We start from the raw sequence: 15,882 nt of genomic DNA, 5'->3' as shown, positions 1-15,882 counted from the left end.
GCCGTCCATATGTGACGCAAATCCACTCAAAATTGTCCGGCTACCTATAATCTGTGAAATCTATCCCGGACCACAACCCTCGCTAGGTTACCAGAGGGGAATGCGCCTCTCCAATCCAATTAGTATCATCTCTCTCTCTCTCGCTTTCCCTCTCATTAGGGAGGTGGACCGAGTGAACCCAATGTTGAACTTTGAAAACCAGCTTGAAGATCAACAATCGGCTGCAATGGGCCCTATTCACCTTGCGGCCATCTTGGATGCGGAATTCCACATTCAGGATGGCTGCTAGGTCAATAGTCAGTTGGAATAATTGGACTGAAATGGAAAGTGACAACTTCTTTGTTTTTGAAAAATTTACAATCTGTTGCATACAAAAGTGCAATTTTCTTAGAGCACAAAATCAATTCTGCATTAATCAGTTTTAATGTAATGTCTTCATTAAATAAAGTAAATGCTGATAAGATGAAAATCTCTTGACATTTTGTTCGCACACTTTACCCTTTTTACTTATAACTTGGAATGGGCATTTACTTTTGTCTTAAACCCCCTCAAAAAAGTAGTATTTCATACAACAAAAATTGATTCTTATGCCCAAGCAAGCTTGATCCAAATGCAAAAATCTTTATTACAAAAACATAAAAAATAACCTTTAAATGAACAGTAAGGCATAACGATAAAAAGTGAACCTCCAAAATGTGGAGTAAATGAGAACGGGGTCCAGAAACGTGGAACCCCAATAAAATCAATGTCTGCATCAAACAGCACCTTAAAGTGAGAGCAACACACACACACACACACACACACACACACACAGATTCTGCCCTAGTACTCAAGTTGCCAGGAAAATAACTCCACTCTAAAATTGACCTACATTTTAGGCCAATTCCGCTTGATGGGAACGCAATGCTGGCTGTTGAAATGAATTCCCGCAAAAAAATACTTCAGGTCAACAGTCTAACACTGCCACCTGCTGGAACGTAAGCATTTTATAACAACTGAAATCATAGAGGTTTCCTTGACTGTGTATGCATCATTCAGAAATGGTGTCGCTGCCCAAGGGACGGATCCTTAAAATTCCTAAAGGGCGTTCAACCAACGATCAAACAAATCCCCTGACTGACAGCCAGTGAGTGCAGTAGGACATCTTGGTTCTTAAGGTCGTCTGGGTTCCGCCATCAGGTCCCATCAGGCGCTGAGATCCATCATGGTGGCTCGCTGACCACGCAGGCCCCACAGCCCTGAACTCCATCCACATCTTCAAGAATCTTAAGGAATCCAAACTTTCACTACCGACTAAGAGCAAACAGCGGGTCCCTCCATCCCGCCCTCAGAACCCCCCAGCCTCAACAATCCGGGGTCAGCGGTCAGAGGCGCAGGGGGATGACGGGCCAGTACTTGGGCAGCTTGCGGTCGCAGTTGCGGTCGAAGTTGAGCTGCAGCCCTGCCTCCATGGCCTGGATCTTTGCCGCGTCCACGCCGTACAGCTTCTTCATCTCCGCCCTGCGCCGTGCCCCTGGCCGCTCGTTGGGCGCGGCGGCCGTGCCCAGCCGCGCCCCCCGGTGGAGGTCCTGGTCGGCGGGCACGTAGCAGGCGTGCTCCTCGTCCTCCAGCTCCTGCTGCTTCTCTGGAGGGACAGAGGGAACAGCGGCTCTTAAAGCAACGGATGGCCATTTGTTTCAGAGGCCTTTTTTGATCATATTCAATAATTCAGATAATCTGACGTATACACTACCGTTCAAAAGTTTGGGGTAACTTAGAAATGTCTTTTTTTTTAAGAAAAAGCACAGTTTTCAATGAAGATAACATTCAATTAATCTGAAATACAGTCTAGACATTGTAAATGTGTCACTACTGTGTTCTAATGGTACATTGTTTAGTTAAAGTAAAGGAAGACTTCCTTGAAAAATGGACCTACTGGTAAGGCACAGACTTGGAAAAGTCTTTTTTAATAAACTCCCGGTACGCTAACTAAGTGGTTGATGCTTAGTTTTATGTGTAGGGACCCTAATCATGCTACTGCAGAGGTTTGGTGCTATTTTGTGCAACATTAGCCAGTAGCATGGAGGCCATTTGGGCTGTTACATTGCTCCGGGCAACATTGGGCAAGCTCTATACTCGATTATCAATGGAAAAAAAGGTGCACAATCTGTTCCTTCGGCACGAAGGAAATAATTGGACGGCCCATCTGTCTGTCTATCTACCAACACACTTTAACAACATGATATATCTAAAGAAGTGAATCAAACCCACTTCGAGAATGCATTCCCCCGATGCTGATGGAGCGTTACAGTAGTCAATTGTTCAAGCAGCTTTTACACTCTGAGAAGTATGGATGGCTGTTTGACTTGATTTCCACGTTTGAGGTGGTGCCGGTTGTAAGCCTATGTGGGATTGTGTACTTTATGTTTAATGTGAAAAGGGTGGAGCATCATAAGATAAGATAAGATAAGATATACTTTATTCATCTCAGCAGAGAAATTTAGGAATTTAGTATTTAGGAATACTAGTAGTTGTATGATCGTTGGAATGCTAGTGCAGTACTAGTCTATTCTTTACTCTCTCACAACACCATTAGCTATTGTGATTTACTCCCAACCACCGGCCATCATATTGTCTGTTCACAGAGGCACACACCTTCTATCAAAATCTTAACGTATTGGAGGCTTTCTTGGGGGTGTTTCCATTTATTTTCTGTTAGGAGTCACTTACTGAGTTCTTCTCTGTGCTTCTCCGTCTGGGCGAAGTACTGCCGGAGCTCCTCCGTGATCTCCATGTTGCTCACGTCACATTCAATCTCTGGTTCTCCTTCCTCCAAGTCGCTGGCCTCCTCCTCTTCCTCCTCACAGCCGAGCGGCTCAGGCGACTCCCTGTACCTCTTCTCCCCTCTCCTCCCCCGGCCGCCACCGTCCCTGGCCCCGCCGTGCCGTTCAGTGTACAGGTGGTTGAGTTGGTTGGAGGAGGATTTACCGGGGTACAGCTGACCGTAGCACGCCGGGCCATGAGCCACGAGCAGCGCCTTGCTAAAGGCGCGTCGGTGTGTCTGGTACCAGCCCATGGCCTGCTGGTAGTGCCGCCAGTAGCGACTGTACGAAGGGCTGGACACCCAGACGGTCTCCTCTGTGGCCTGGAAGCAGGGACAGAAGTACACAACACATACGCGATAGGTTTAGTAAATACAGGAATAGAGGGACGATGGCACAGTGATCACAAGCGCCGTTGTTCTGCCAATCTATGCTACCTATCAAATCGTGCTACTCATCGGTTCTGCACATGCGCATCACGACAATATTGAAAATTCCCAAATATATCCAGCAGGTTTTAACAATACTGTGCTACACTTTTCTTGCTTAAGTTATTTATTTAGTTTAATTGATTATTGATGCTTTTTTAAATTATATACATACATCACATTCATTGCACAAACTGTAACCCTGAAATCTCCAATAAAGATGTTATAATATAATATCAAAATATTCTACGCATATTCTTCCAGTTTACATGGGGTGAGCAGTGGTGTAAAATAACGTGGGAGCATCGTTTGATAAGAGGCAATTGGTCTGCAGAACAAAACCAAACACATAAGGGAGCGTGTGTTGATACTGTGCGTTAACACCAAACGCGACGGGTCGACAAGATCCCATACAAACTGAACGTAGAGACGCGTATCGGGCGAATTATTCGCTAGAGAAAACCGGTGACAAGTTTTGATTTGTTTCGCCCTTTCGCCCGTTCACGCGGATTTGTGGCGCGACAAATTCGCTCGAGTTTAAATATTTCAACTTTGACGCGAAATTCGCGTGATGACAGCCAATCAGCGTTCGACAGCGTGGCCACTGAGTGACATGTGTAACGTAAAAGCCAATCAGCGTTCAACCGGCCAACTCAGTGCAGTGCAGTCCGGGGTGAACCGCAGCATGGAGGATAAATTGATTGTTGCCGTTTGCGACTCCCGGAGCTCTATATATAATAGTATATAATATAATATAATATAATTGTATATATAATATCACGGCCAAAAGCTCTGTGTGCCTCCGGATGGCCCTAGCGCGGGGAGCTCTCATAGGGATTGGGCTTCTCGGGGTTTGTTTACCGGCGTTGCTATGGTTTCCGCTCTTGTGCGTTCCAACGGTTTATTAGGTAGGCCTATCTAATAAATCTCTGTCTAATCAATACTTCATTCACTGCCTCTTCCGTGGTCATTACAATATTATGAATAGACTGCGTCGGGTCCTCCGACGTCTCTCCCTCTTCCACAAAAGGTAAATACATGCAATGGTGGTTATCTCGGCCGTGGTTGAGAATGAATTTGCATGAAGCACCGTTGGCGGCCAAACGCTGTGGCGCGACAAATTCCTCGACAAAACTTCCACAGCGACAGATTATGATTTGTAACGCGACAAAACTTCGGCGACAACGCGAACGGGCGACAAATGTCGCTTTTGGTGTGAACGCACAGATGGGTAGCAGGACTCAGACTACGGTTGGAACATCTGACAACTTAGGGAGCATAGAATGGAAGAACACCGTCAATTTACCATGAGGATCCCTTGATTACAAGTCAACTTACCATGAGGATCACTTGATTACAACTTACAAATCAACTTACTATGAGGATCACTTGATTACAACTTACAAGTCAACTTACCATGAGGATCACTTGTGCAGCAGGATGGAGGATCACTTGTGTAGCAGGGAGTGGACCGCAGATCAAGTCAGCGTAGGCAGACTAGTCCCTGATAAATATAAAACATGGGATAGGGACATCATTAGAGCGTTACTCAATGGGATAAACGTCAACTTGAATAACCGGACAGCCGGTAGTACAGGAGAGAAAAGACGATGGACGTCAACAACTGAAAACCAAGATGGACGCACGCACAAATGGCGTGCGTCAACCACAGGTCAAAACACTTATATTTATCATTTATTGGCAGTATATAAGATATGCAGCGTTAACTGGTCATGGTGGGGTGTTTACCTTGTGACTCGTTGCTGGTTGATTGTTAAAATAGTCTCCCCAGCAGCCTTACAAGAAAACACACACTAGGTTGGGTCACTGGGTACCACAACAGCGCCCTCTACAGGACGAACGGAGAATACATACAGACCCCGGATGGGCATTTGTAGATTGTCATTGTATTTTTTATTTCAAATATTTAAATTAGCTAACTATTATTATTAAAAAAATATTTGAATAATCTTTCGATTATATCAATTTCGTTTTACCTCTTCCATGCAAATAAATCCATCGAAATATAATAGAAGAGAAGGCGTTTTTCAGACACGTGGTTAAGGTCATGTGACGTGGCGTAATAGGGGCGGGGTGTCATGTCAGAGGGGCGGGGCGTCGCGCCGCCACCACCGACTTGGAAGCGAAATACAACGGAGTCGAAGACTCGTATAATGTATTTCTCACCGTCGGAAGGGAGAAAGTGGTGACCATTAAAAGGCCGTGGTAAGCGGCCATTATAAATAGCATTGTGGGTTTAAATTTAAGCATTATATGTTATTATGGGTGTGCTGCTTTACGGACGACGGGCGCCAGATTCATTATATACCCAAGGTTTAATCAACGCCACTTTTAAACCAATATGTCCATTTAGTGATGGTCCAGAACTAGAAATGACCCCAGAGAGGATCTGAGACCTCTATTACAATGAATACAACGACACACAGGGAACACTTGTGTTATTCAAACGGAAAAAAGCATTCTAAATAATGTACTTTGTTAGGCACTTGTTTATTTGGCATTTATCCTAATAAACAAGTCAAAGTATAATAGTAAAGAAAATAAAGATTCGCTGCATTGGCCGGGAATTGAACCCGGGCCTCCCGCGTGGCAGGCGAGAATTCTACCACTGAACCACCAATGCTTGCGACAATTGACATGAGGCACATTTCAGTCAAAACTGTCTCTATCTCAGTTAAGATCCATGTGCTATACCTGTACTCGGGCGGTCTACTACTTCTACTCAGCAAACAACCTTTCGGATTTCTGATGCACATGTCCGCGTATGAAAAACAATACAGGCGATAACCCTCACGTGACACATCACCTGGCTGCTGCCGTCATCTGACCCCCAGGTGCACCTGTAACAAAATCCTAATCGAAAATGAATACCTCGAGACGTTTCCTCATCTCGCGCATTTCTTAACATATCACCAAACACGGAATGTGACTGATTGATTGATTGACGGATTGATTGATGTCATCCTGGTGCTTTGGCTCCGCAGCGCAGAGCCAAAGCACCTCCGGGAGACGCGTCGACCACTATAGGATCATATCATCCATTGAGACCTAACCCTCCAGCATGGCCTTCGAGCTGAACCCGTCCGAGACCCCAGAGGTACGCACGCCACGGTCTGGGTCATGAGAGCTGTGTACCCGCATTGGTTGTTGTCTGTTTTAATATGAGCGCTGCTTGTCTGTTGTAGTTGTTGTGGTTGTTTGTTTTGTACAGTCCCTGCAAAACAAGATTGAAGAAACGCGAGAGAGGGTTCGCTCGTACGATCCAGGTAAGGCATGTTTAATTTATGTTTATGCAAATGTCGGAAGTTAACAATATAATTAAACAATTTGTAGCCTATTTGAATCTCTTTAGTGTATTTTCTGGCTCCCAGAACGAGTTCAGAATGTCTCAATTGAGACGTTCAAGGGGATGATCGAAGTCTCATCAAATAAACATTGCTTGGGTTTTAAATAGCTTTCCCAATTGTCCCATTGTATTATTTATATGTATTGAAATGTTGTTCTGGTTTGACCGACTGTTTATATCTATTGTCATTTTGCACTTATGTTTTTATTTGTGTGTTGTAATCCGGGCGTCATTGAAAAAGCGAGCCTGCTCTCAATGGCCTTCCCTGAATAAATAAAGGTTAAATAAATAAAATAAAAATACACATGTTTGGCTTACAATGATGACCGCCTGAGCCATGACGGATGAGATTTTGTGTATGTATTTATGCATGTATGTATGTATGCATGTATGTATGTATGTATGTATGTATGTATGTATGTATGTATGTATGTATATGTGTATTTGTGTGTAACGCATGTAACTTTTTGTGCACTCCAGAGTATTTGGGCCGGTACCAGCCCGTGGACGTGCAGCGGCTCTGGGAGGATGATGGCTTTGTGGCGAGCTACCTGGAGGCCAAGCGTCACGTTGTGGCAGACACCGTGAAAATGATTGACGAAAGCCTGCAATGGAGAAATGATTTCAGCGTCAATGGTGCTGTAGCCATAACACAAACACACACACAGACAGACAGACAGAGATTTAATCTTTAGAGTAATCAAAAGCTTTTTACTGCATCAGGGTATTTGGTTAACAGCCGATGAAATTACCCTGATCATTAAGCTATATGCTACCCTGCGCTGTCTTAGTCAGAACAGTAAACGATGTTATAGTGCATACTTCTAATATATGAGCGACGTCAACAAAATGTTGACACTGAGAGGTTGACAATGGGACTGGCTGTAAAGTATTATAGAGGGTCTACTGTTGAAGACACAATGGGCAGAGTCCATGTGACTGATGCGTCAGCCTCCTTCTGTCTAACCCTCAGGGGCCCATGGAACTTGCATTTACATTAACATTGAGGGCATTTAGCTGACTTTTATCCAAAGCATCTTACAATAATTACATTGGTCAGAAGAGGGTGAAACAATATATTGCTGTTGGTAGGCAAGGCAGCTTTATTTATATAGCACTTTTCATACACAAGGCAGACTCAAAGTGCTTCACATAAAAACATTGTCATACAATAAAATTATTTAAAAATTAATTAATTGGTACAGTAAGGATGTTCATAGAACCAAGCGCCAAGCACTAACAATCGCTATGTTAACCCATTCCCTGTAAACAACACAGATAGCTAGGACAAGATGCTACACAACTAAGTACTATAACTAAGTACTTTAAGTGACCAGGAACTTGTGCCCTCTTGGCCCTGACGGCTTTCATGGTTTCCAGCAGTCAACATTGGTGTGGTATGTGTTTTGTTTTGCATACCCATGTTTCTGTGTGTCCTCCCCTCGCCAGACATCACAGAGGACAATCTCCAGAAGTCCTTCCTGGAGGCCGGGATGCACTATTTCCGAGGCTACGACAAAGACGGCAACAAGCTGTGTGGGTTTTTTGAAATAACAAATTTCTCTCTCCCCATGTATCTAGGAGCCTGCGACACTCTTGTCTTCTGCTAATATAAAAGGGCCTAAGAACCCTACAATGCTGAATCAGAATCAGAATTACTAAGAGAATCAGAATTATTACTTTTACTAAGTACACAAGAGGAAATTATTAGGCTTGGTCCCACAACAGCCACACACATGCCTAACCCTCAACATCAGCAACAATACAAGATAAGTAAAATTAAGTACCAGAAGCGGTAGTGGTACGAGCCAGGATTGATTCTAGTGCAAAAATGCTGGGAAATGTAGAGAAATAAGTATTTAAATAATCAGTTTTTGTATGGCCTGGAGTTTGGTCTGGGGGTAGTGGATTCCCTGGGGGAAGACATTGACAGTATGATACACAGGGAAACTCTTTCCCTTTTGGGATGCGAGTACATTAAGTAAACCAGGGAATACAACCCATAACCCTGCACACTGCGGCACTGCACGCTGATAAGAACCCCTGTCCCTGTTGGTGCTTTGACTCCATGGATTTATGTCGAGAACCTCTGTCAGGGCCAGGACTAATCTGTTGTTTGTGGCGTCAGTCTGGTTCCGCTTGAAGCTCCAGGCAAAGGACAGCCGTACGCTGCAGGAGAAGAAGAGGTACCTGGCCTTCTGGCTGGAGCGCTTCGTCAGGCACGAGCCGGGCGCCCTGCTCACCACCGTGTTCGACATGTCCGAGTCCGGCCTGGGCAACGTGGTGAGACTCCCTTCTGTGACCTCCTGTTTTATTTGGATGAGGCACCCCGGCCCACCACCTGTTGCATGGTTTTAAAAGAGGAGCGGACGAATCAACCCCGCGTAGTATGGGGAAACTCAAACTGCCAACACACTTGGGTACATTTGCACAAAATCCAAAAAGTTGGGAAAAGTTTTAGAGGAGCATTAAATAAATGAGGAAATACATGTTTAGCATATACCTACGACCCATAAAGGCCGTCTTATCCTAGCTATCTTTGTTGTCTACAGGGAATGGGTTAACCTTGTGATTGTTAGTCCTTGGCACTTGGTTCTATGAACATCCTTTCTGTACCGACAGCGATATATTGTTTCACCTTCTTCTGAAAAATGTAAATTGTAAGTCGCTTTGGATAGAAGCATCTGCTAAATGCCTTAAATGTAATGTAAAGGTGTAAGCCGCAGCCAGGGACTATTATCGTGACACTTTTGGGATTTTATCTTTAGTTGCTTCAAATATTTTTAATAAGCGTGAAAGAGTAATATGATTCAAGTGTTGCTTGAATCATAGGGGTTTCTAAGGAAGGCATCACCCTTCCGATACGCGAGTAGTAGTCTGCCTGATGTTTGTTTTAACAGGACACACTCCTCTCTGTGTCCACTCACTTCCCTTTAAGGTGCCGACCGCATGCGTTTGGACTTTGTTTATTTAAGCCTTGAGCAAAGTCACTGTGAAACCTGGAATTTAAGTAAAAGCTTTTACTAGATCTTAGTTTGACTTGGTTAGTTTGGCCAGGTATTTCTCTATTTTGTTTAACTTTATCACATCACTGTATATGGAAATCCACTTGATGTAAGAAACTTGTCAGTGATTGTTATATATGTTTGGTAGAAAGTGCCATTTGAGTAATGTCATGGCTAAGAGTTTCCTGGCGCTTGGTATATCCCACTTCTGTTGTGTTTAATGTTGAGCTTTCTCCAAACACCTGTTTCCCTCCCAGGACATGGAGTTCCTGAGGTTCCTCATCACCTGCTTTCAAGTGTATTACCCCAGACTGCTGGGTAGGTGTTGATCCTCATGAGACAACATTCACACAGCTCCAGAATCATCTGTTTACCTTTTGAATTAATACTACCCAGCTGTTTTGTACTTATCTATATTTTTTGGTTTTGTTCCCAGCTAAAATCCTCATATTTGAGCTGCCATGGATTATGAACGGTGAGTGTGGTGGCGACTCTGAACGCCGCACACCGAGCGGCAGCGTTCCTTGACAGTTGGGTGTGTTTAATGGGGGGGTGGGTTCCTTGGTAGTGAATTTCATGCATTTATAAAACAGCTTGATGCAATAATGCCCCATGAGTAAAAAAAAAAAAAGCAATGTGTAACGGTTTAAATTGTTTTTTATATATATATATTTTTATGTATAATATTTTATATTGTAAGGAAATGTAGTAAACATTGTGTAAACAGCATGAATTTTAAGAAGAAACTTGCCTAAAGGGGTTATTAATGTGGGGTGAAAAAGACACATGGAGATGCCGGGGATTGAACCCGGGGCCTCATACATGCAAAGCATGCGCTCTACCACTGAGCTACATCCCCCTCTCTAGACAGGCGGTTGACTCAAAGGGCGTTTCTTGCAAAACAGGTCTACCCTCCAATAGCTCTATCCCTTTCATTGCTGAAGAACTATGAGAACACACCCTGTTTTTTGTTTATATGCTTTATTAGTATATCCCTGATGTACTGAAAAAGTTGTTTGTTGACCTAGAATTAAAGTGTGTGTGTGTGTCCCCTCAGCGGCGTGGAAGATTGTGAAGTCCTGGCTGGGGCCGGACGCCATCGACAAGCTGAAGTTTGTGACGCGGCACGACGTACAGACCTACATCGAGCTGGAGCAGCTCCCCCTGCACATGGGTGGGATGGTACGCCCCCCCCCCCTGCCATGACGACACGGGGTCTGGGCTACTGGGGGACGGGTCATTCACAATTCATAATTCATTCAACCCTCAGAACAATCTCTTTATGTGAACAAGTCCTCCACAACGATGTTTAGAGTGCTTACTGGCTAATGAGGAAGCAAGTTTAAACTCTTAGCACTTGTTTTAATGAACAGCCTTACTGTACTGACAGTGATATATTGTTTCTCTTTCTTTTGACCAATGTTCTTATTGTTAGTCGCTTTGGATTGAAACGTCTGCTAAATGCCCTGATAGTAAATGCAAATGTAATGGGATGTTTTGTAGCGGTGAGATTGTTTGGAATAACGTTCCCGTGTCTTTGGCTGTGTTGCAGGATGTCTTCGAGTACAGTTACCCTCCTCTGCCAGAGGACGACTTCCAGCCGCCGCTGTCCGAGTCGGGCCAGGGGGAGGTGGGTGACGCGGAGGTCAAGGAGACGGACGACCCGGAGCCACGGCTCAGAAAGGTCTGTGGAAACAGAATGGAACAAACCGCAGCGTACTGCACTGTACTATGTATAATATTTTATATTGTCAGGAAATCTGACAAATCTAGTAAACATTGTGTTAACAGCATGAATTTTAAGTAGAATCTTGCCTAAAGGGGTTATTAATGTGGGGTGAAAAAGACACATGGAGATGCCGGGATTGAACCCAGGGCCTCATACATGCAAAGCATGCGCTCTACCACTGAGCTACATCCCCCTCTGGGTTAAAGCACTGGAGACAAAGCTTTCTTGTTGCAAAACAGGGATCTATAATAGCTTGATCGCTATGACAACACAACTATGACAACACGTTTTTTAAAAACTTTAAAAACACTATTATGAATCCTATGCATTATTATATGCTTTATGAATATGAAATAGTCTGGGGTCTGCATTTTGTCTTGTATTTCATTTATATTCAGGGAATTCACTTATATTCAGGGACTCTTATATCTAAATCGACAATTTAACAATAAGTACATTTCTCAGAAGAAGAAAAAACAACACTTTTTCGCTGTCGGTACAGTAAGGATGTTCATAGAACCAACAATTATAAGTGCCAAGCACTTACAATTGCTAGGTTAACCCATTCCACATAGACAACAAAGATAGCTAGGATAAGAGGCTAAACAACCAAGTACTATATTTTAATACGACATTGTACGACATACAATAAGTGCATACATTAAGTGCCAGGACGTACATCATACAATAAGTAGGGGGGGTGGGAGGGGGTGGCTATGCAGAGTCGAGGTGACTCTGAACGAGTGAGTCTTGAAGACAAAGACTTTTTTAAGGAAAGTCGCTACATGAAGTCCTATTTTGAAGTATACAATAAGCGTGTAAATCAAGTGCCAGAGATGTATTTCAAATGTACGTTTTCATAAATATCCAAGTTTTGTATGCAAGTTGAAGACCAATTGAGCACAAAGTATTCCACATACCTGTGCGCGTACGTTCCCATCCCCCGCTGTAGCTGTGTAGGCATGAGTGTGTGTCTGTGTGTCCCTACCCGCCATGTGTGGAGGAGGGGGACGGTGACTCCAGGGCCAGGGTCACCAGACGACCCACCACCACCTTCACAGGCTCCCTGCTCCGCCTCAGGTAGCGTTGGCTTCTTCCTAGCGATGACCGCTGACCTTGTTGTGCGACCGGTTTGGACGATCACAGTTGTGCCTCTCCTTCTCTTTCTCAGCCCAGGGCGGGAGCTGTGCTTCGGCCAGTCAGAGGGTGACCGACGATGTGTCATCCTTCTTGAGAACATCCCCAAAAACCTGGTGGCCTATAAGGTGAGTCTCGCCTTAACAATAAGACAAAGACTCTTTATTGCATTATGTGTAACGGCAATAAACAATGCTACATGCTAAACACTTGACGTACCTTACTCTGTAAGTCTATCCCTTTGCCATAACTCTTACTGTGCACCTGGATATGTTGTGTCAAGGTTCGTACCACGGCCCCAGACAACTACAGGGTGAAGCCCAGCAGTGGTGTCCTGGATCCGGGGTCCAGCGTGGAGATCATGGTCTCACTGCATGGAGGTAGATCTCTTCGCCCTCTATCGGTCATCTTGGTTCTGACCGCTAGCGGAGTTGTGGAATTTAATGAAGAATTCTGCGTTCAGTTCCCCACCAAGCTAGCGTTCAGAACCAAGATGGTTGCTAGGTGAATAAAGCCCATACACCCTTGCATACAAGTTAAGGAGCAATACTTTAAATCATGTGTGACTATACATTTAATGCTACATGCTTACATGTTAGAGTTTGATGGATAGATATGTAGTAGATTGAGTGTAAGAACACAAAAAAAAATCAGCCAATCACAGTGAGATTTCCCCTCACTGTGATTGGCTGTTTCAGGCTCCCAGGCCTCTCCTCAGGACCGCTTCCTAGTCATGGCCACTGAGATGGAGAAGGCCGTTGCCGGGGACAACCAAGATCTGGCCCAGTTCTGGAAGGACATCCCCAAAACTAAAGTGATGGAGCACAGGTGACGGCGGCTTCCCCTGAGGACGAGGAGGAGGAACATTTGCAGTGTTTTCTTTATTTTATGAATAATTATATTATTGGTATTGAGTATTCGGAAAGAGTTTTAACCTTTTTTTAATTGTCAAGTTTCTGTATTTTTTTCGATCTTTGCACAGATTTTGATTGGCCTTTTTGTGTTTCCCTTTCCCCAGGCTACAGTGTAAAGTTCTTCAAGGTGTTAAACCTGCCCACATCCAGACCACCAACCCCCACGCAGACCTCACTAACGGCGCTGGCGGCCAACAGGACACGCACACTATGGTAACGGCCCCTCCAGATTGGTTTAAGAGGCACTGCATGGTTAAGAACCATGTTGTGTATTATAATACTTCTACCTTTTACCTTCTGCCTCTAAAAACTATCTTGTGAAACTGTCTTGCTAAACAAAAGACCTTTAGTCTTCTTTCATGCAACATAAGCGCCTGTGGCACCTTAACGCCATATGCCCCTTAAAGGAGGAACCTCTGTTCTGTGTTCCTTCTCAAGGGTTCTTCCCTCTGGCCTGTGAGTCCCTTTGAGACGCGAGCTGTGATTAAGGTTGACCTAATGTAGCTAAAACTGCAGTAGTTTGACTTAAAAAGCCCTTCTCAATGCTGTTTGTAGCTGCTGAAACTTCTGGCTGGATCGAGGCGCCTGGAACAGAAGCTGGATCACTGCCTCTGGACAGAGAATGTTCTGATTGTCATGGTCACCCTACTGACTGCCATATTATCCTGTTGTCTCTACACTCAACACACTGGGCTGGGGCTATTTTAACGGGGCCCCAGGCTTCTTCGGCTGGATCCAGAGCACTGATGAAGACCCCTAAGTCGGGTATGGTTGACAGACTTCTAGGAGAAGGGGTGTATGTGCGCGGGAGGAACAAGCTGTTTGTTGTTTGTTTGTTGACCGAAAGTTGTATCCATTTCGGCATTATTTATCATCCACCTCTGGATATATCATTTTTTGTGAAATGTCTGCTAATTGCAAAGCTGGAAATAAAAATTTAAATTATAAAATATATCCTATGGTTTGGATTGCATGAACAAAATGTCATCAGTGTCGTTCAAAATTGAGTGCGGAGTACAAAAGTACAACCTTGGTTTATCTCAGGATGAGCATTTTGAAGCTCAAATACTGCATTCAATGGTTTGGCTGATATGTTTCCCTAGCAGTAATCCCTTTTTACAACAGCGATAGCTTGAAAGAAGGAAGGGCCACAAGATTCTCTCAATGCAAGCTTGATCAGATGGCCTTGGTGGAGCTGGTAGAAGTAAATGTTCCTAATGGCACATGATATGTAGAGACAGATTGTACTTGTACAACTCTATTTAGCAGTTCTGACCTGTTGGTGGTGCTAGAGATTTATCCAACAGAATCAAACTTGGAGCCTTGGACTATTGGGAACGATTTGGTAAAAGTCAGCCTGGAGAACACACCACACTAGAATAAGTGATAGAATAATAAAATACACAATTATCTGAAGTCAAGCAAATGAAGGACTCTATTGTGGTTGTCGGCACCATTTTTTTTCCCTCCAATAAAATAACTTGTGTGCCCTGCGCTTTAGTGACATCACAAGCAGGGGTGTCGACCTCGAGATATGCTGGATATACAGTCCCTGACAAAAGTCTTGTCGCTTGGGTACAAGTTGACCTTAAGTGCCCCTCAAATATATGTCTAATCAAATTTTTTTACAAGAAATGGTTAATTTCAAACCCAACAGCTTTTAAAATAATGTTTTGGTGCCAAATAAAACTACTGAAAAGCATTCTAACGTTCACAGCTTGGTAAAGCCCACTGAGTCAGTTTTTCAAAGACAAAAGTCTTGTCGCCTTGTCATATGATGCACCCAATCCTAGATTACAGCCTCACCTGTGATCAATAATTGATCAATCAATTAGTGGGTGTGTATAAAAAGAACCCCAGCACACCAGACCTTCATATCAACTGCAACTTGACCTCTGACAACATGCCTAAGATTCACCCTGAGACCAAAGCGTTGATTATCAAGAGGCTGAAGACCAGATCCACTGCTGAGGCGGCTGACACCTTCAATGTGTCTCAGCGTCAAATACAAAGAAAAAGATTTGAAGAGACTGGAGATGTTTTTGACAAGTCCAGGCCCGGCAGACCCCGCAAGACAACTGCTCGGGAGGACCGTTTGTTAGCTCGAAAATCTAAGGCCAGCCCCTTTTCCACTGCAGCAGAGCTCCACCAGGCCTGGTCAACTCAAGTCCCCGTGTCAACCAGAACAGTTTGTAGAAGTCTGTCTCAAAATGGCCTCCATGGTCGAATCAGTGCCCAGAAACCAGCACTAAACAAAAGGCATTAAAAAAAACGTATGGCATTTGTCAAGGCCCACAGCCTGCTAAATGGATGGACGCTGGAAATGTGGCAGAAGGTGGATTTCTCAGATGAATCTTTGGTTGAATAACATCATAGCCGCCGCAAATATTGCAGGAGACCTACTGGAGCCCACATGGATCTGAGATTCACCCAGAAAACAGTTACGTTTGGTGGCGGAAAAATCATGGTCTGGGGTTACATCCAGTATGGGGGTGTGCGAG

General features: G+C 44.1%; 2 protein-coding genes across 3 annotated transcripts; one reads left to right on the top strand and one right to left on the bottom strand.

Annotated features, from left to right (window-relative positions):
- Positions 1 to 611: 611 nt before the first annotated feature.
- gemin8 (gem (nuclear organelle) associated protein 8) lies at positions 612 to 5,075 on the bottom strand. Its single transcript, XM_079734984.1, has 4 exons — positions 4,979 to 5,075; positions 4,646 to 4,733; positions 2,710 to 3,124; positions 612 to 1,624 (listed from the first exon to the last, which is right to left on the bottom strand). The coding sequence occupies exons 2-4, from the start codon at positions 4,646 to 4,648 to the stop codon at positions 1,365 to 1,367; spliced, it is 678 nt and encodes a 225-aa protein (XP_079591110.1). The 5' UTR covers positions 4,649 to 4,733; positions 4,979 to 5,075; the 3' UTR covers positions 612 to 1,364.
- LOC307074706 (motile sperm domain-containing protein 2-like) lies at positions 4,812 to 14,333 on the top strand. 2 transcript variants are annotated; one of them, XM_079734981.1, is made up of 16 exons: positions 4,812 to 4,901; positions 6,235 to 6,347; positions 6,462 to 6,516; positions 7,077 to 7,232; positions 8,046 to 8,132; positions 8,725 to 8,879; positions 9,859 to 9,919; positions 10,038 to 10,076; positions 10,659 to 10,783; positions 11,154 to 11,285; positions 12,283 to 12,410; positions 12,502 to 12,595; positions 12,751 to 12,847; positions 13,166 to 13,295; positions 13,486 to 13,594; positions 13,937 to 14,333. In XM_079734981.1, exons 2-16 carry the CDS (start codon positions 6,312 to 6,314, stop codon positions 14,087 to 14,089), a joined length of 1,557 nt encoding a protein of 518 aa, XP_079591107.1. In that variant the 5' UTR covers positions 4,812 to 4,901; positions 6,235 to 6,311; the 3' UTR covers positions 14,090 to 14,333. The 2 variants fall into 2 exon arrangements, with proteins under 2 accessions (XP_079591107.1, XP_079591108.1); XM_079734982.1 differs by lacking the exon at positions 4,812 to 4,901 and having other exon boundaries at positions 6,170 to 6,347; positions 12,334 to 12,410.
- Positions 14,334 to 15,882: the final 1,549 nt, after the last annotated feature.

Source organism: Pollachius pollachius (genome assembly GCF_949987615.1).
Source record: "Pollachius pollachius genome assembly, chromosome: 4".
Taxonomy (NCBI): Eukaryota; Metazoa; Chordata; class Actinopteri; order Gadiformes; family Gadidae; genus Pollachius; species Pollachius pollachius.
The sequence above is the reverse complement of the archived record's forward strand: the minus strand, read 5'-3'. Positions and strand labels throughout refer to the sequence as shown.

Bases quoted from the DNA above. Each gene is read 5' to 3' on its own strand.
- gemin8 (XM_079734984.1), bottom strand. The intron at 1,625-2,709 runs GTAAGTGACTCC...CTGTCCCTCCAG, and splicing joins GAAGCACAGAGAAGAACTCA to AGAAGCAGCAGGAGCTGGAG.
- LOC307074706 (XM_079734981.1), top strand. From the start codon at position 6,312: ATGGCCTTCGAGCTGAACCCGTCCGAGACCCCAGAG. The intron at 11,286-12,282 runs GTCTGTGGAAAC...CCCCCGCTGTAG, and splicing joins CGGAGCCACGGCTCAGAAAG to CTGTGTAGGCATGAGTGTGT. The intron at 12,848-13,165 runs GTAGATCTCTTC...TGGCTGTTTCAG, and splicing joins CATGGTCTCACTGCATGGAG to GCTCCCAGGCCTCTCCTCAG.